This window comes from Gadus chalcogrammus, chromosome 18, assembly GCF_026213295.1.
Source record: "Gadus chalcogrammus isolate NIFS_2021 chromosome 18, NIFS_Gcha_1.0, whole genome shotgun sequence".
Lineage (NCBI taxonomy): Eukaryota > Metazoa > Chordata > Actinopteri > Gadiformes > Gadidae > Gadus > Gadus chalcogrammus.
Genome location: NC_079429.1, coordinates 9,085,956 through 9,106,032, shown reverse-complemented (window position 1 = coordinate 9,106,032; position 20,077 = coordinate 9,085,956). Strand labels below are relative to the sequence as shown.

The following is a 20,077-nucleotide window of genomic DNA, read 5'->3' as shown; positions in this document are numbered from 1 at the left end:
CCCTCCTTCCCTCTCTCACCCGCTTCGATCCCCCACCCCCCACGCCACCACCACCACCTCCTCCTCCTCCTACTCCTCCTCCTCCCCCTCCTATAAGAGATGCCATTGTGAGGGCAACGGGCTGCAAACGTCTGGTGTCTCCGAGAGTTCATTTACAGTCTTTGCAGAGGACGTGGCGTATTAGCCTGCGTGTAATGTCTAGTCACCCAGTGATAGAATGCACACATTTCTATGCAGATTGCTACTGAAGGGCAAAGAGGTATTAAAGGGCAGGCGGGGAGGAGTGAGGTGTGTGTGCCGTGAGTGTGAGTGTGAGTGTGTGTGTGTGTGTGTGTGAAGATGACAGCCCCCATGTTTCTACGGCTGTTCAGACTCAAGTCATCCCCCTGATGTGCTGCCATTTCTGTGATTTAGGACCTCGGCCAGTGTTGCGATGGAAGGGAAGAAGTGCGTGTGTGTGTGGCTGTGTGCGCGTGCGTGTGCGTGTGTGTGTGTGTGTGTAGGGGGGATGTTTGTGTTCATGTGTGTGCGCATGTGTGTGTAAACATACATGTGAGTGTCTTCATGCGGAAACATTTGCATACACGTCTGTTTGTTGCATTGTGCGTGAGTGTGTGTGCGCTTATGTTTATGTGTGTGTGTGTGTGTGTGGGCGTGTGCCCAAACATACATGCATGTACACAAATGATGTGTGTGTGCGAGGGCATTGTGCGTGTATGCGTTGCAGCGGTGTGTGTATGCGTCATTGCAGTGTAGGAGGGTAGGGACCGGGTTGGGGGCGGCGGTGTGTGGTTCTTATATACTCTCACTGCCTCTGTAGCCAGTCGGAGCCCACCTAGAAACACAGTGTCAGGGACACTCTATCTTTCCCAAACATAAACCCCATGCCTCTACACACAAACACACAAACACACACATGCACACACACCCCCACACACAAACATACACACACACACACACACACACACACACACACACACACACATACACACACACTCCCACGCACACACACAAACACCCACACCCACACGCACATGCATACACACACACACATGCTCATGTATCATCAAAACAGTGCTTCAAAAACAATGTCTTGCCCGGGGCCACAGTTTGTAAGAATAGTATATTACATACTACGGTACCCTCCAGATAGCATTGTCGTCTTGCTGTCTACTGTTTTAAAGCGCACCTAACCCAACCCCGGACAGAATGTCTCTCTGTCCGCACTGAATGATGTGCAGGGATGTCTCAGAATATCCCCTCTGCACATACGCATGCGTTCCTTCAACCCTACACTACTCTTCTATTTTATCAATCGAGATCATCCGCTACGATCAGTTTGCCTATTGTCTATCATTAGTTCTTAGCGAGGATCATTATTTGCATCCGTCCATTGCACGCCTCATCCTTTTGAATACTCAAATCCCTCTGAGGTTTGCTCTACGCAGACTGCAGCATGTTTGCCAATCATAACACTGTATTGTTTTCTGCCTGGCCCAGTAGGCAGTGTAAGGCAGCGCATTGTAAGGCAGTGTATATTCCAGTTAATGCTTGCATTCAATTTATCCCCACCGCACACACACATGCACGCACACACACATGCGCATACACGCATAAGCGCAAAAACACACAAATACACGGTAGCGATTGAATGCCTGAGCCCTATTTAACTTGGTAAGCCTCATGATGATTATGGCACAGGCAGTCATTATCAGCGGCTGAAAACAGGAGCAAAAATGGAGTCGGGGAAAATAGAATGGAGAGGAGGGTTGAGGAGTGTGTGGGTGGGGGCGGTGGTGGTATGGGGTGTGCGGGAGCACATCACCGGCCCCCGAGTATTTGTTTTAGGGCAGTGCCGTGGCATTCTGCCCAGTGTAGGGGGAGGGGGGTGGGGGGAGGTGACAGCCATCCTAAGTTTCCCCAAGTCTGCGTTGCCCTTAAAGGGAAAAGTCCCCAGCATTACAGGAGGGGGGTGTACAGATAATGTGGTGTGACACTCGCTGTGTACACCCAGGTCTCCTCCAGAGCCGCTTCGGGGACACAGGTGTCATAGGACCAATTAATCTGCTATTGCACGTGTTGTCGCAAATTAAAAGTAGCATGTTACACTTGGCAGCGGCCGTCGCTGATGGAGGAGTTGGTGGGGCGTAGAGTGTGTGTGTGTGTGTGTGTGTGTGTGTGTGTGTGTGTGTGTGTGTGTGTGTGTGTGTGTGTGTGTGTGTGTGTGTGTGTGTGTGTGTGTGTGTGTGTGTGTCTCTCTCTCTCTCTCTTGCTTCTGTGACCATGGCTGTCCCGTGAAGTGACATATGTATGAGAATTTGCAATTCTGCGGGGAAAAGCTATTACCTCACAGATGAACATCCAAGTACAGCCCCCCCCCCCCCCCCCCCCCACCCCCATACACCCCCCCTACCCACCCACACACCCACACACACCCACACACACACTCCACCCCACCCCACTCTACCCCGCTCCACCCCGCTCCAGCCCACCGCGCCTTCACCACCACCCAGCCCACCTCTGACCTGACCATCCATCCTGCTGTCGGCCAGCCCTCCATCCACCACCAGTCGCTGCTCACTAGGGTCCGGCCTAGGCCCCTCGTCCTTGTTATTGCTGGTCCTTGATATTAGGTTATGTTAGCATGCTCCGTCTTTCAAAGTTGTATCCCACATCTTTTTGGTGTGAACATCCCCCACCCCCACCACCACCACCTCTTAGTGGGTGGCTGGATCGATTTTAAAATTCTTAAAAAAAGAGTTTCAAAAGTATCCAGTCGCCCTTCCCTTCTTTTTGATTCATGAGCGAGAGGGTGCTGCCTCGATACGGCGATCATCACATATTCCTGCAAAAACCACACAAACAAGTAAAAGAAATTCAAGCCAGTAGCAGTGACAGGATGGATGCGGTGCTCTGCTCCAGTAGCTGTTGAATTAATTATACCTCCCTCTCCGAGCGTGTCTGTGTGAGCAGGGAACAGCGAGCACCGAGATGAGTGATGGGGAAACGCAGACTCCTCGCCTTACCCCCGGTGTCCCGGCATCTGTCGGGGCAGGAGGGAGAGGGAAAGCAGGGAGTTCCCCTTCCCAACCTGATGTCAGACGTGGCGACGCGACCCGTCGCGGCGCTAAATTAGATTAATAAAGACTTCTCGAGAAGCCCCGGAAAAACACAGCACAGGAAATTAACGGCCTACAGTTTGTTGTGCGATTGCGCCATTTATTACGTACTGATCGCAATTCCCACCACCCCCCCCCCCACACGCAAACACTTTGCCTGTAATTACAGATCTCTTTCCCCGGGAACTTATTCTTGTGTCGGAGGAGTCGAGAGAGTTTACAGCAGCTTGTAACATTGAACCAGCAGGACTTGGGTTTGCTTTACGTAGATCCTGATTGGAGCGAAGAAACCCATCTGAGTCCTTCTCAGTTCGAAAAGCAAATGAGTGTTCCCTGATTTAATTTGGCAACACACATATGGAACGGACTAACTGTAGCACGGTGCAGAGTTTGTGTTTCGACGAAAGGGCATGAGGGTATATCCGAGGGAAAGGAGTGAATGTATGTTGACATGTTATTGAAAGGCCGGGATAAGCCCATTCAGGTGAGAGGATCCTTTTAACGACCCTCAGGTGTCAGCCCAGCCCCCTGCGCCTCAGATGAATCAGAGCATTTAATTTGCCCAATGTAATTCTGTGTAAACAATCACAGGGTGTTCGTATGTGATCATCGGTATTCAAGGAGTGCGTTCCGATGCGTCTCCCAGACCTCCGATCCGATATTTTTCCTTCCACGTCAGCGACCATCTCTCGTTCTGTCTTCAGATCTCCGCCGATTGGGGTGATTTTTGGTAATCAAACCTTTGATCGTCCCCCTGTCCCCCTAACCCCCTGCTGGGGGTCGTGACCCCCGGGTGCCAAACCCACAGAGAGACGGCCGGTTATCTTGATGCGCCAAAGCCGGCTCCCTCATTAACCAGGTGTTAATACAGTCCCACGTCAAGACCAATACGCTCCAGTCAGCCGCGATGATCAATAACCTGAGCGGAGCCTACCCCCTCCCCCTCCCCCCGATAAACTGCTCAAAACAACACAAACACCGGGGCCGCTCCCGGAAGGTCAGAGATAACTTACTACTGTTGCACGATGGGGCAATTAAAGGGGAGGAATTAAAGGGAGGGATCAAGAGGGATTCGAGCGGTCAGAATAGCGACGCTTACATAGTAAGTAGAGCGGCAGATTAGCTGTGCGCGCGCCTTTTCCTTTTGTACTCGCGGTGTAATTGAATATGCTAAAGCACATTAGGGATGCATAAAATAGATTCACGTCAGTCCACCGAGCGCGATTAAATGTCGACAGTAAGGTTCTAAATGTCACGGGTCCTTCATCAGCGCAATATGGACAGTGGCGCGAATTTCATGAGCGCAATATATGATAATAATAATAATAATAATAGGGGATTAAAACATAGATATATAGACCTTCCAGTGAACAAACGGAACAGCTGGGAGCAGTCTCCTTAATCAGGGTGTGTAGGATGAGTAGTGTAGGTTGGCCTGGGATGTGTGTGTGCGTGTGCCTGTGTGTACGTTTGTATGTGTGTGTGGGATGTGTATTACACAGTGTGTAAATGACAAATGTGGCGGCATCGATTATGCTCCCCACTCAGGCCGGGGCTGATGGAAAGGAATTGATGAGTGTGTTTGCGTTTGGTAAAACACCACCGCTGACAACACCAGCAACAACAACAACAAATTGAGCTTGATAAACCGACAACGTGGTGGACTGCGGGCGTCCGTTGAGGCCTTCCACCAGGGAAAGGATCGCAAAGTCGTCGTTTGCTTTCCGATTACGTTGTCGTCCCTTTGGTCCAGCTCGATACAGCGGTTTTAGTCTTTTAGCGATAGCACGGCTGTAAAATAGATACGACCGCGTCGTCATAGCTGACCCCTTGACGCTCCCCTAGTGTATCATCACAATCCCAAGAACACAAGAACACATACATGCCGACACTTAACATGTTCACACACACGCACACACACACACACACACACACACTCCACTCCACTCCACCCAGAGTGGCCTTCATAACAGCGTGAAACTCAGAGATCCTTATAAGAATCAGGTTTCACACGATGGCTCCCCAGGCAGTGAAAAATAAAAGAAGATGAATAAGGTCAAGTGGTTAGACGATAGACCGGCGGCCATAACTATAACAGAGACACGATTGATCAATTGAATTCCGCTGCGCGAAGGGGAATGAAAAATAAATAAATAAATACGAAAGAAAAACAAAACAAACATGGGATTAAGTGGAGCATTATACGCACAATGAGTTGAGGCATGATTTTCATTTCAAGTTCATTCCAGCTCGCTCTCACTGGCGCCCAGATCAGGCAATCAATAAGAGGCCCTTGCATATCATACATCACCCACGCTCCCAGCCCTGCACAGAACATAATCTGCCGCAAATTTAGAATGACAGATTTGTACTGGAGCCCAAGTGTCATGGGGGGTTGGGGGGGACTTGAGGGGGAGGTGGGGAGAGCGAAGGCAGGACAACAGCCAGGACTAGGGGGGGGGGGGGGGGGGGGGGGGGGGGGCGGAGGGGTGGAGGTTGAAGGGAAGGGGGGGGGCTGGTGTTCTGGTGAGGTTTAGGTGGAGTCACCGAGGTGAGGGGAGGGGGTCACTGCTGCACACGCTGGTGGCTGGCCCGGGCACTGGGGCGTCTCTCCCTCTCTCTCATTAATCAGACAGGGTTATTGGGTTGCCCGGTGCTCTGTGGTTGTTTGTAAACCTGAGTGTTTACGAGATGTGTCTGTGCTCAGCGAGAACTAGAAGCAGCGATACAGGAATTAAAAGAGGCTTTACAAAAAAGGTGCATTTTAATAATTTTAGGTGGATGTAGAAATACATATGTGGTGTAGTCACAGCAGTCTGCAGCTTTCGTTTGTCCACCCCGTGATCGGCCACCACACCATGCATGCGTTTCAAAGCAATGCTAATCCATCAATTACCGAGGGGGTCTTCTGGATAGGATGGTGTTGATACTGTAGGGGGTAGCCGGCTCTCTGGCAAGACAGTTAAAACATAAAAACAATTGCGAGCGGCACTGTAGGCAGTGGCTCAGCATAGCCTTTAAGACATGGTGGAAGAACTGTCTCTTCAAGGAGCCTGCACACACACAAACACACACATACACTGACACACACTCTGACATACAGAGTGTGTGTCAGACATACACATACATGCATGTACACATGCTGCCACACACAGACACATAAACATTGACACACACACATGCACACGCACACACACACAACCACACTGACAAACACAAGAATTAATACACTCACGCTGACACCACACACACACACAGACAGATCCTAAAGTAAACAGACCATGAAAAGGGGGTGACATCAATAATGACACAAATCTTGCAGACCAAAGAAACAACAAACAACAACAAAAGACAACAAGTGCACAGCTTGCAGGGTCAGCATCTCGATTGTTGCTCTCTCTCCTTGTAGATGGTTCAGATGGTTCAGGCCCAAACAGTGATTCTCAGGGTAGTGTGGAGAGTTTACGGAAACACCTCAGGGCCGATGCCTTCACGCAGCAGCAGCTGGAAGCGTTGGACCGGGTGTTTGAGCGGCCGTCGTACCCGGATGTCTTCTCCACGCCGGAACATATCAAACCCGAACAGGTCAGTACCGCCACCGCGTCACACCCACCTTGGTTTTTTCTGTTCTGCTGGGGAGTTTGGTTTTGCCGTTTATTTGTTTGCTTGTGTGTTTTGCTTGCTTGCCTTCATTTCTTTGATTATGCATGTTCAGATTTGATTTCTTTTATTTTGGAGGTGTAAAATTGACAGCTAAAGTCCAGAGACAGCCAAGCAGTAATTCCTGTTGGATTATGAAAGCAGCATGTAAAATGCTGGAGGGATCTGCTGGAAAACTCCCACATGGTATTGATTTTGTGATGAAAAACGCAGGCCTTGGATTGCCTATAATAGAGAATAACAATAAGGCTACGGGAAATTAATCGATAACCCAGATTCTTCATTATTTTGTTCGAGTCACTGACTGCATTTTGTTTTCTTGTTGTCTTGCTATTGGGAATCTGCACAAAATATATATTTATATATAAATATATATACATAACTATATACAACTATAACTATATATATTTATATATAAATATATATACCTCATACATATTTCTTTAAAGCTTTCATTTCTCACGTGTTACAAGGCAATGAATCACTGCTACAATCCATCATCATTTAAAATAACGAAAATAATTAATATGCATTCGGTGTAAATCCGCTACCACACAAAAAGCAATAAACCATGTAACATATAAGAATATACGTATATACTTAATATGTCTATACGTATACATTCATAAAAACATATATACATATAAATATATATATAAATACATGCATATACTGTGATGTATATATATATATATATATATATATATATATGTATATATATATATATATATATAACTTTCTGTTAAAAGCACTGGGATTATTACAATGGATAACCCTTATTTACTTTCATCATACTCTTAAACAACAAGAGACTTCATTCATTTCCACCATGGACCTACAAGTCAGACCCATAAAGCAAAGACAATCGCCTAATTGAGTTCATTTTAATTTCTCTCCAATCGGGGCGAATTACGCAGGTGATAAATCAGTGGGACAGCCCTCACCTCCAGAAGAGGGCCTAATTTGCAGCTAATTACAAAACTGATTTCTACTGGAAGATCAATACTAAAGCGAATTGGAAATGACTTGCAATCACAAAGAGCATCAGGGAGCGTATTATAGGCAAAGGGGGGGGGAAGGGGAGGAATGAATAAAAATAGCAGCCAAGTCGAAGGAAGGGACGAGAAAAAATGGCGCCCTAGAACAGTCTAGAAAAATCAGCTTTAATTTGAGACGATATTAATCAGGGTTCTTTCCTTTCCCTTTTTTTTTCACTTCAAGTCCAACCCCCCTTTCGAGAAAAATGTGTCCCTATTAGCCAGTGTCTGGGCTCGGTAGCAGGGCATTAAAAAGCCATTCTGGAGTAGCAAAAAAAAAAAACAATGCAGTCACTCCTCCCACACTTCTGCTAGCCATGTGGTCATCCTTTTCAAATCTATCTTTTTCTCCCCCCCCCCCTGCTGCTGCCCTTTATCTGCATAATAAAACGGCCGTTGTGCGAACCAGGTCCCCGGAGAATAGAGGAAAACATCCGACAATGTGCCGGCTAACAGTTGTAGCAGACAATTAGAGTTTATCTGTGATAGAGGCAGACAAGGCTTGGGGTCGCAGGCGTGTCCCCTTGTGGGAGCAGCAGATAAACCCACACACACACACACGCACACACACTAACACACACACACACACACACACACACAAAGTGGGGCTTTGGACAAACACTTGGTCCGGACACTGAACCTCCGGAAGTGGCATCTAATTACACCGTGAAACCTGGTGACATCTGCTATGACTTCAGCTTCAACCGAAGTAACAGAAGTCGCACGTTGAAAGATCACGTAAAAAAAACTATCTCTGAGTTGAGATAGCCAGAAAACAGACAAATAAAAACTAAAGGAAGGGTTTAACCTCACTCGATTGAGGCGCAGCAACAATTATTCGTTGAGGGGTGATGCAATTCACCCTTTCACACCAATGTGTAGTAAAAAGCTACGGAAAATTGTTTTGAGGATAGGGGCTGCAAATTAAAAGCTTAAATAGTGCACGGTGTTGCTGAAACAGGGCCACATGGTGTCTGTAACAAAGCACAAGTGCTTCCTCCCTTGGCTGATCAGGGGTAAGGGGCTGCAGCCAAGCACAAAGAGCCAGCTGACGCCGCGGCCCCCTTTCTCTCATCTCAAAGTCCCACTTCCTCCCAGACAATACCAAAATACATTCATGATATGCTTGAACTGTCTCCCAGAGCTTAACGCACACACACACACACACACACACACACACACACACACACACACACACACACACACACACACACACACACACACACACACACACACACACACACACATACAGACGCAAACACACACTCATACGTGCGCACACATACATACACACAGATATGCATACTCGTGCGCGCAAACACACACACTCATGCGCTCACGCATACATACACAGTCATATGCACACACGCACACACACATGCACAAATACACCGTACAAATGCACACACACATACAAACACAAACCCTCGCATGCAAGTCCCCTACACAAACACACACACATGCAGGGACACACACAAACACACACAGGCATACACATGCACAAAGGCCCACACACACGCACTCACAAGCCCCCACACACACATCCGTGCCTATGCTAGGGGTGTTAGCACGAAGGTACATCGACAAACAGGCAAACAAACAAAACCAACAAAGACACCACACACAATGCAGTCACACAGACGTATACCCACGTAGGCCAACGGGGGCCATGTTTCCTGGGGAGGGGGGTGGAGAGGATTTCCATCTAGGTATTGTTTGGTTGTGTAATGACGACCACGTCCTCTTTTTTCCCAGGCTAATGAGTACTCGCTGCCTGCCCTGAATACCGGCGGCATGGACGAAGTCAAGCCCAGTTTATCCTCCAGCGCCAACCCAGACCTGGGCCCCAGCGTGTCGCAAAACTACCCTGTAGGTAAGATCAACATGCTGGTGGTAGAGATTAGGGCCCCCGCCAAGCACACTGGGGCCAGCTTTCACCCTCTGTTTGTTTCTTAGAGCGACAACAACAACAACAACAAAGTATGTAACGCATGAAAAATGGAAAAAAAACAACAACAATAATAAATTCATGCTGTTAAATTCTTTTGACCTGGCGTCCACAATTGCACAAATTGAAAAAAAAATAAAAGCCAACCGGCAAAATCCAAACAAAAAAAAGTAAGTGTGAAGACTTTTTTGATCACGGGCGAGCTTAATAGGTGGTACGTCGTTCTGATGGAAAGAGAAAGTGATTTTAGACATCCGAAGTAATGCATCGTATGGTTATCTTGCTGATCAAGCAGGGCAGTTGAGGGAAGTGTGTTTGTGTGGGCCATATATGTCTGTGTGTGTGTGTGTGTGTGTGTGTACGTGTGGGTGTGGGTGTGTGCTTGGCTGTATGTTTCTATGTATGGGTGTGTGCGTGCGTGGGTGTATGTTTCTATGCATGTGTGTGTGTGTGTGTGTGTGTGTGTGTGTGTGTGTGTGTGTGTGTGTGTGTGTGTGTGTGTGTGTGTGTGTGTGTGTGTGTGTGTGTGTGTGAGAGAGAGTGTATGTATTTATGTAGTGTTATATGTTATGTGCAGCAGGGAGGGGTTGTGGTGTTGGTGGTGTTGGTCAGTCAGGGCAGGACAAGGACCTTTGACGTCAGCTCGCAGGAACTATATCGGTGGAACAGGGGAAGGTCTTGTCAGGCGACAAGAGTAACTGCGTTATTTGTTTCTCGCTTTTTTCCGTGCTGCTCCACTCTTGCGTGGCCTTTGTGATCTGTTCGCTGAAGGTCTTGTCAGACCTGCTGCCTGTGTTTGTGTTTGAAAGAGAAACCTGTGTCGAGGCAGGAAAACGTTTAGGCATAGGCAGGCGTCACGCCCAGACGCAAGTTCATTCATTTACTTCTCATTGCACTGCTCTCTCTTTATCCCTTCTGCTCTCTCTTCTCCCTCTTTCTTGTCTTTCCTTGCGGCATCTCTCTTTCGGTTACAGTAAATGGCCGCCTGGCTAATTTAAATACTGTTCCGCAGTTCCTGTGTTATAAGCGGAAAAAAAGAAGGGGTTAAGTTTACCGAAAGTTTATGATGACTGTCTTGGGGGGGGGGGGGGGGCGGGGGATTAATACACAGAGCTGTTATTAAAATTCACACAATTATGCAGCCGCCATTAAAGGCAAGGAGTTTTGTATGTGGGGGAGGACAGAGTGATTGAAAATTGCAGCAACCCCCTCCCCTACACCACCCCCCCACACACACACACACACACACACACACACACACACACACACACACACACACACACACACACACACACACACACACACACACACACACACACACACACACACACACACACACACACACACACCACCCCCACCCCACGGCTCTCCCATGATAGCCGGAGCCAGTCTTATGCGAACACAGAACAGGCTCCTTACTCATTAATATGTGGGAGGTCGATTTCCCCTTAAGGGGGGCCTTGTGAGAAAGGTGTGCGTGTGTGCGGGCGCGCGTTTGCGTGCCCACGTGTCTGCATGGGTGTGTGTGTGTGTGTGTGCTTGTGCTTTTGCGCCCTGATGGTCCTATGAAAGCAGGTTTGATGCTATGAACGCACACGTTTGCAGGTTCGTCCATATCCACATGGGAGGCCCTCATTGGCAACACGTCCCTTCGTTAAGGACAGCATTATTATTGATTCAAAACTCAAACTGATCATTTCTCCCATTGAAAATAATATACACCATGACGAGATAACATAGTTGTAAAAAAGGTTTGGCAAAACTTCCCCAGCGCTGATCGGAGGGAAAAAGGGACAGAGCTCACTTCCTATCTCACCCTGGTTTTATGCTGGTACAGTCTACTTGAAACAGAGGCACGCAGTGTTCCAGAGGTCATACTGGGAGAACAAGCACAGCTCTGACTTCCTGTTGGTAATTAGTATTTGCTTAGTGTTGGGTCCCCTTGGTTTTCCCCTCAGTGGTTCCATGGATAAATGGTGAAATTCAGGTGTGTGGTCTCTCTCTAATGGCTGAGCATTACAGTTGACTTATCTGCGATAAGCCTTGCAGAGGAATTTTAAGCCCCCTTCCAAAAAAAAAGCTAGTAAATTATCTACAGCATTTAGGCTCGGATCCAATTTCAAATTAATTGTGTCTTTACGAGGGGGGGGGGGGGTACTGCAGATTATGTTCATCCTTAAAAAAATGCTTTCTAACACCAATTAAAATGCTTGCAGTTATTGATCTTGTTGATTTTATGTCCTGGAATTTGCATAATCTATTAGAAATGAATGATTCATGAAGTGCTCATTGCCAGAGATCAGGATTCACAGGGAACTGTGAGGCTTGAGAGATAGACATCTTTTGTGTCCTCTGCTTATCCTATTAGGGCTTGAGAAGTACCGGCAGGCCGGGCTCCAATAAGAAAGGGATTTAAAAGGCATTGTGCACATCATCGAAATTCAGAGGCAAGAAGCTACTTCCATTAAAGCATTTTCTCTCTTTTCTCTCTCTCTCGCTCTGTCTCTCTCTCTCCCTCTCCTGCACATTAATGCAGTATTACCTACTAAATAGTCCCTATTACCCCATAAAAACACCAAAGGGTTTCCGTGAATATGGGCACAGGACAATTGCATATTGTGAGGTAATTTCTATTGTTGATATGGGAAGTAATTTCTTTGATGAATTCCCTTCGAGCATTAGATTTCCATTCGTGGTGGGGGGGGAGGGGTGCTTCTTATTCTTGTTTCGTTGAAACTGCTTAAAATTCATACGGTGTGAGTCTTCGGGTGGAATTTATGAATAGTTCAAGAAGAACTTCATGTGTATTTTGAGCAATAAAATGCAGAGATGGCTTCGATACCGGGGTCGAATCTCCAGGCTCCCGTATCGCTTTGGTTTCTGTATTTCCAGAAACGACTCAAGCCCACCCCAAGTCCTGTTGGCGTTTCTGTCTCTCGCCCATCGCTGAGCACTGTGGGGGTCAGGTCCTCTGAGGATTCAGTAGAAGTTTTACACATATCCATGGACTGACTGTAGTGTACCACTTCGTGACGTATTCCCCGCTGGGCCTATTAACCAGACTCTCCAAGGACTTCAAACTCCCTGCGTCAATGACACTTTTCCTTTTCCCATCTCTTCCTTTTTTACAAGGTCCTTAAGAAGGTGCTTCTTGTCACTTCACTTGGGTCCATGTGCGTCCCTCCTCAGGGGAAGTGAGCCGTCATACACAGGTGTTTGGAAAACCCTACAGTCAATTAAGCGTCGTAGCAGCAGCAGCAGTAGTAGTAGGTAGAGAGTGAGCGATCTCTGTGTGAACAAGACAGACCCACCCTTGTCCGGTGAACAGCGAGCAAGGATCAGACAGCGAGCCTGCCTTCAGTGATGTGTGGCCTAATGACAAAACCACTTGTCTCGAACCCCGCTGGGGGAACTTGGCTTGGGGGTCGGGGCTCTGAAATTAATGCTTAATTTCGCCTTGCCCCAAAAAAAAAAAAAGAAGCAAACTAACCTTTGAGCACACATTTGATAATGAATGACTTTCAGTCGTTGTTTGGGGAATTAAAGCAATTTGGCTCTCCAAACATTCTTTACTTTACTTGTAATTAATTAGGGGTGCCGAGATTTCGGGCGAGTGATAAATCGCTCGGTTCCGCGCATAGCCTAGAAATTTGAGGTCGGAGAATTTTTTTTCGTCGTTTGTTGTTGTAGCAAACATGAAGGTGTCCCCGTCATGGTAAATTTAATACTCTTGCAAGCAAAAGAGTCGTTCGCAAATGACTTTGGCTCTGTGCCAAATAAAAAAGAAGGTCACCCGGATATTTTTGTTCAGTTTTTCAGTTGGTGGTTTTATTTTTTTGGAGGGAAAACCAAACTGATGTAATTGCAAGCAACCGTATATATCATGTGGTCCATGTTCCTGTCATGTTGGAACTGGTTAAGATAAAACACATGGTGTGCTGTGCTGTGCATCTCAACCATGCTTCTTCATTAATTGCCACTTTAAATAGGATCCACATGGCAATGATCGCTTTAGGGTCTTCATGCCTACTTAGTTAGCATTCTAAACATGTCTTTACCCAACTGTTTCTATGACTTCCCACTGCACAAAGAGTTTCAGATGAATAATCTAACTCAATGTTTCCTATAGAATTCAATACCTCAATTCAGTCAGGCGATATTGTACCCATGGCTCAATAGAGCCGGTTAAGAGACACTTATCGAATTAAGACAAGAAATCAACAGTCCTTTGTAACGGCCAATGCAGGGAAGGGAAAAAGAGGAGAGGAAAAGAAATAGCTTGATTTGCTGGCACTCCATCTAAGGGGACCATCAATAGGAACAGTCGGTTTGAAGTAGCCCATCTTTTAATGAGAAACTAGCGCGGCGGCTCTGTTATAAAACAACATTGCTTGGAAGCAAATAATGAGGCTATCATTGCTGTACAGAGGGTTTTCTCCACTGGTGCCTCGGTGAAAGAGGCTTTAAAAGGGGGGGGGGACATTAACAGGAGTTTACGCAATCTGGGCCAACAGCATTCTGGAATATATTTACAAAAAAAAAATCGGGGGCCCTCCCGTTCAGTGGAATAACTCTGAAGTACTTAGAGGCGTTGTGTGTGCTCACATACATAACGGTGCTTATGTTTCGCAGTGATTTAGAATAGAAGAAATGTCTTGTAATATCCATGGGTCAAACAGTGCTACAGTTTAGTTTTCGCTTTAAAAAAAACTATTATGCCCTTAGGTCACCAAAACTAAGTGAAAGTGAGAATGATGTTGAAGAACTGTGACTGTTTTTGACATATTTCCACCATAACACTTGTTCAAAGTTTCAATGCAAGGCTGACTATCATGTCTAGATGAGTTTAGTTTTAAATGTGTATTGGTATGGAAAGTTTTGCTCGCCGCTGGCTTTTTACTTTGAGGGGATTAAAAAGATTTAGTGTCACACTTCAGAATGCCAATTACACTGTAACTCCTTTACCGTTGAGGAATAACAATTGTCGACGTGAATGCTGTCGACTAATACAGAAAAGAATAAACAATTAGATGTACCCATGTATGCACACACAAACACATGCAAACACACACACACACACACACACACACACACACACACACACACACACACACCTGCTATTTCCACCCCATAGTGCACTGGCTTGTGTCTGACTAATTCTTATTAAAATCCGGAAGGTCCTTCTTTGCTCGCCTCTCTAAAGCTCTTTATTATCTTAAAACTTTCAGTCTAAACACTTTTAATGACACAGCATCGTCCTGATCCCTTGACATAAATCTTGCGCTAGAGAGCAATGGCTGGGTTATTAAATGTCCCATTTATAATTCCATATGTCATCTTATTTTGAGATGAATACAAACGATGGCTATTTAGTAAGTCGTTTTTCATCCAATAATACAGTAAATCCATGTGTGTTTGTCTGTGTGAGTCTGTGTGCCTGTGTGTACATGAGTGCGTGTGTGCACAAGTACATGTGTTTGTGTGTGTGTGTGTGTGTGTGTGTGTGTGTCTGTGTGTGTGTGTGTGTGTGTGTGTGTGTGTGTGTGTGTCTGTGTGTGTGTCTGTGTGTGTGTGTGTGTGTGTGTGTGTGTGTGTGTGTGTGTGTGTGTGTGTGTGTGTGTGTGTGTGTGTGTGTGTGTGTGTGTGTGTTAGCGCACGCGTCTGCAAGGCACACACAGCAAACCCATACCTAAGTGTGCCCAGTGTTCCTCATGCTGCGTGTATGTGTGTGTATTTGTGTGTGTGTGTGTGTGTGTGTGTGTGTGTGTGTGTGTGTGTGTGTGTGTGTGTGTGTGTGTGTGTGTGTGTGTGTGTGTGTGTGTGTGTGTGTGTGTGTGTGTGTGTTTCTCCTTCACTCTGGCAGAGGCCTTCATCCCTCCGACACCCTCCTCATCGTGTATTACACAGGAGCCATACGAGGCTTCCATGGCTCCCGTCACCCCCATCTCCTCCTCCTCCTCCTTCTCCTCCTACACCACCTCCACCTCCACCTCCTCCTCCTCCTCCTCCTACCCGTCCTCCCTGGCTTGCCTGGGCCTCGCCGACCACCAGCACGGCCACCCTGCCGCCCTCTCACTGGAGGCCCCGGCCCATTCATTCCCGGGCCCCCGAGCCCCCCGCAACACCCAGTATGCTCACCAAGCTATACTAGCAGGTACCTCACTGATCCCACCGTCCATCCCTCCATCACTAACCCCACTCACCCCCTCCCCCGCTCACCCTACTAACACGTGAGTGGTCGACGGGCCGACACGCAGGACCACTAACAATGCGATTGATTCAAGTCTGTGATTCTTAGATGAAGTTGTTTCATTTCTAAGCACATTTGTATTATACGTTCCTAGAACCAATGATGGGACTTTTATGGACATGAACACGCTGTTGTAGGACTTTGAGCTTGCCCGATATCCCCCTTTTACATGTGTCCAGACATCACTGTCATATGTAAATACAAATAACCCAGGTGCTAAAGGTCCCAAGTAACCTAGATACGTGTTCCACCTGCTGCTGACTACAACTGACCAACTCTGGCCAACCAATTGTTGAACCCAAACGTGTAGCTGCGAAAACCCAGCAGCAGCGTTGGCAGCGAGAGCGGACTCTCGCCTGATTCCTCGAGAACACAGATACTGTATTATGTAGCTCGGCGGACACAGGCTAGTCACAAGGCCTCCTCATTAGAGAGCCGTCGAGAGCAGGGGGGGGGGGGGGGTTGCCCTCTGAGACGGCCCTATCTAGCTCTCTCTGACAATGTCGCCGGGGCCTCTTTCTGCCACAGAGGGCCCGCAACGTATCCCCCACCCCCTCTAACGTCCACTAGACCCTCTCTCTCACTAGAAAAGAGAGAGAGAGAGAGAGAGAGGGACAATCAGACGTCAGCGTCAATTAAAGGAGTTGAATGTGGAGGGAACGTACGCCTTTGAGCCGAGGGGGGCTCTGTGAAGGGAGGCCAGCGCCACGCCTGGTCGTTACTGGCCCGGCTCAGACCCGGCTAATGGATAGAAGAGGAGGAGGAGGAGGAAGAGGAGGAAGAGGAGGAGGAGGAAGAGGATGCTTATGGCGTGTAGCAAGGGGAGGCTGCTATATTTAGATGGGATCAAATAGAAATCTATAGTGTGGTGGGTCTCTCGTGGCGTATATAGGTGGACGAGCGGATTGCTTTGTTTGTTCTCCACACAGTGGCCGAATCGGGTGGCGATCTCGATCGATGTTTGAAAGGCGTAGATGGAGCCGTCTTGTTTGTGGCGTTTGTGGAGGCGCAGGGAGAAAAGTGTGTGTTGGACACACAGGACTGTTGGTGGTGGCGCTCTGTCCCGTGTCTGACGGAAACGTATAGGAAAAAGGCTATGCCCGGAAGTCTAACCCTGGATTATTTGCTGTTCGTGGACAGCACTGTGTCACGTTGTGTCGTCAAACGCGGCGACACCGGTGACCCAGCTGTCATGTCGAACGATTAAGGAGGTGTGTGTCATTTTGATCTAGCGCCCCCGATGGAAATATGAATCATGTGTTTTTGTTTTCCTCTCTCCGCGCAGGTCGGGACATGGCCAACACCACCTTACCCGGGTACCCCCCCCACGTCCCACCTACAGGCCAGGGCAGCTATCCAACCTCCACCCTCGCTGGAATGGTTCCTGGTAAGCCTGAGCACTGTTCATTGGCTCATATCGCATTAGGCCACAGTTTAACAGATGGAACTGTCCTCTGTGCAAACAAATGAAACAGATGAGAAGCGCACACGGGGGAAAAACGTGTAGAAAAAACGCCCCACCAAATTGCCACCAGGAAATGCAATGAATATTGACCTGTGGGGCTAACAGATGCACACATTCCTCCGTCGCCTCCCTCTCTGTGTGTGTGATTGGATTAGACAGGCTGAATAAATGATCCGATGCCGGGGAAGAGGACAGTGGCTCTCACCACCACCGGTCCTGTCCCTCCTCAATCCCCCCCCCTCCCTCCCTCCTCTCCCCCCTCCCCTGCACCTCCCTCATTCCCTTCCCTCCCTCATTCCCTGATTCGGCTCATTATCTGCCTTGCGTTGTCCGTTCTCATTCGGGGCCGTCAATAAAACCGTGGTCCCCGGTCTCTCTCTCTCTCCCCCCCCCTCCCACCCCCCCCCTCCCTCCCTCTCTCCTCCATTCCCCTGCCCCGTGCTTCCTATCCCCCCCTCCCCCCCAGCCCATCCCACACTACTTAACCTGCAGTTCAGGTTCACAGCAAACAGTTAAGGGTCAAAAAGCAGCAGCAGCAGGAAGAGGGGTGTCGTTGTGTCGGCGGCGCGGGATCCCGGTGAATATTGAAATGACCGTCCCTCAGAGGCAGGTCCCGGATCGGGTTTCACCAGTGGGGGCAGGGGGGCGGGGGGGGAAACACCCGTTTGGTGCTACTGGGTTTCCCTTGTTCACCGGCGGCATCACCATCACATAGGCTCAACAGCGGCGGCACAGCTGTGCTACTGAATGGCGGGTTTTAGCTTTGAGGTGATTAACCCATGCGGAGAAGGGAAGCAGATCAGGTGTACAGCTGTGTAAGCAAATCATCGGCTAATCACACGCAAGGCATCAAACGGGGGTGGAGGGGGGAGTGAAGAGGGGTGGGGGGGGTCTCCTTGTTGCTTTTGAACGAAGAGCCACCAGATTGCTCCTCCAGGTGGTTTCAACCCGTTTTTTCGGTCGTTATATTGTTTTTTTATGTTCATCACTCTCACTTTTCTGGAGTGATGTGGTTATTTAACTGTCTTATCTGACACTGTTTCCCCCAAACAGTGAAGAGCCTTAATCCAACACCGTGGTGTTTGGGTGTTTAGACGAACCATTCATCCACCTCTCTGCAACCTCTCTGAGATTTAGAGACAGGCCATAACAGCAGTAAATTAAAGCCATTTCTCACCCGCTCTTTTAAATCAAGCCTTTTATGGTCTCATAAAAGGAGGAAACACAGTGAACCAACAGCAATGCACACGGACATGCCCTTAGCCACTCGCACTGCAATGAATTTCCTCTTTTCGCCAAACGTTAGAGCTCTAACAGTGAAGGTGCTACGACAGAAGATGTTAAAAGCTGTCCAAGAAGGGGCTGCAAGATTTATGGCGCCATTTCAAAATTTTAGGCATGCAGTCATTTATTACCACTAGGTATTTATTAGAATAGTACGGAACAGACTTGAGTATGAAGAATGGGCAGATATCCACAAATGGGAAAGCTGCCTTTACCGTCACATCCTGCATTGTTCAGTGTCGCATAACTTAAGTGAAATGAAAAAGAAATAAATTACTTGGTTGACTGGCCCCACATATAGATGGCTATCATTTCCCTCTCAAATTGCATCCTGTTTGAATGATGAGAAACGGCAGCATGTGAGAAGGTAATGGTTTTGACGTATTGAAATGCTAATTGATTTGTTGTTTTGTTTTTCAGGGAGCGAGTTTTCGGGAAACCCCTACTCTCATCCACAGTACACAAGTTACAACGAGGCATGGCGATTCAGCAACCCAGCACTACTAAGTGAGTAGAGGTTTACATTGGCATCATTTTTTGAACAGTATCCTAATGTTGATTATGTTTTGATAATAATAATTATTATTTATATTATTATTAAAGCATTAATGATATAAGGATACTGTTCCAAAAGTGTAATCATTATTATTATAACAATAATAGAAATCGTAACAATAATACTAAAATAACACTGTAAATAATTGTAACATAATAATTATATTTTTTGATAAACTGTTGGCTGAAGGAGGTTGACTCTGTCGTTGTGTAACAAAGAAATGGCAGTCAATATTATTGTTGTTCAAATGGCTCGTTCTTCTGTTAACTTCCAGGTTCCCCTTATTATTATAGTGCCGCATCGAGAGGCTCCGCCCCTCCCACTGCTGCCACTGCCTATGACCGTCACTAGTTACCATGGAAACCAAATCAATCTTCAGGACCATGGGCTCGGCCTCCGTATTGCCCCGGTGTGAGCGGCACGGTCGGCTGGACACTGGGCGAGTGTAGCCCCCGCTCACACAATGAGGAACTTATCTTTTTGTTTTCGCTGGGACTTCAAACTGGAAACTTCTCACTCCACAATTTTCCAACGTTCAACATCAACCCCCTCCACAACTCATCCAAGTCCACAAGACGCTCGATATTCCCAGAGACGTTGATGACTGACATTGTCATGAAGTACAAAATCCAGTGACTCCAGTAATTCAAAATGAAGAGAGCTCATTTACAAAGAGCCATCAACACGCTGAGACAGCTTTTGGAAGGTTCCAGCACAAGTTTTATTTATTTTTTTGTTTCTCCGTCACGGAACATCCA

The 20,077-nt window shown here is 47.4% G+C and overlaps 1 protein-coding gene across 3 annotated transcripts in view; it reads left to right on the top strand.

Moving 5' to 3' along the window:
- Positions 1–19,839, top strand: part of pax2b (paired box 2b) — a 28,287-nt gene extending 8,448 nt beyond the window's left edge. For 2 of the 3 annotated variants that reach the window (XM_056577126.1, XM_056577124.1), the window contains exons 6-10: positions 6,529–6,704; positions 9,572–9,689; positions 17,300–17,401; positions 19,184–19,270; positions 19,613–19,839. In XM_056577126.1, coding sequence (XP_056433101.1) covers positions 6,529–6,704; positions 9,572–9,689; positions 17,300–17,401; positions 19,184–19,270; positions 19,613–19,734 — 605 coding nt within the window. In that variant the 3' untranslated portion in view covers positions 19,735–19,839. Of the gene's footprint in view, positions 1–6,528; positions 6,705–9,571; positions 9,690–17,299; positions 17,402–19,183; positions 19,271–19,593 lie in introns of all 3 variants that reach the window. The other variant, XM_056577125.1, reaches the window with a different exon arrangement.
- The last annotated feature ends 238 nt before the right edge of the window (positions 19,840–20,077 follow it).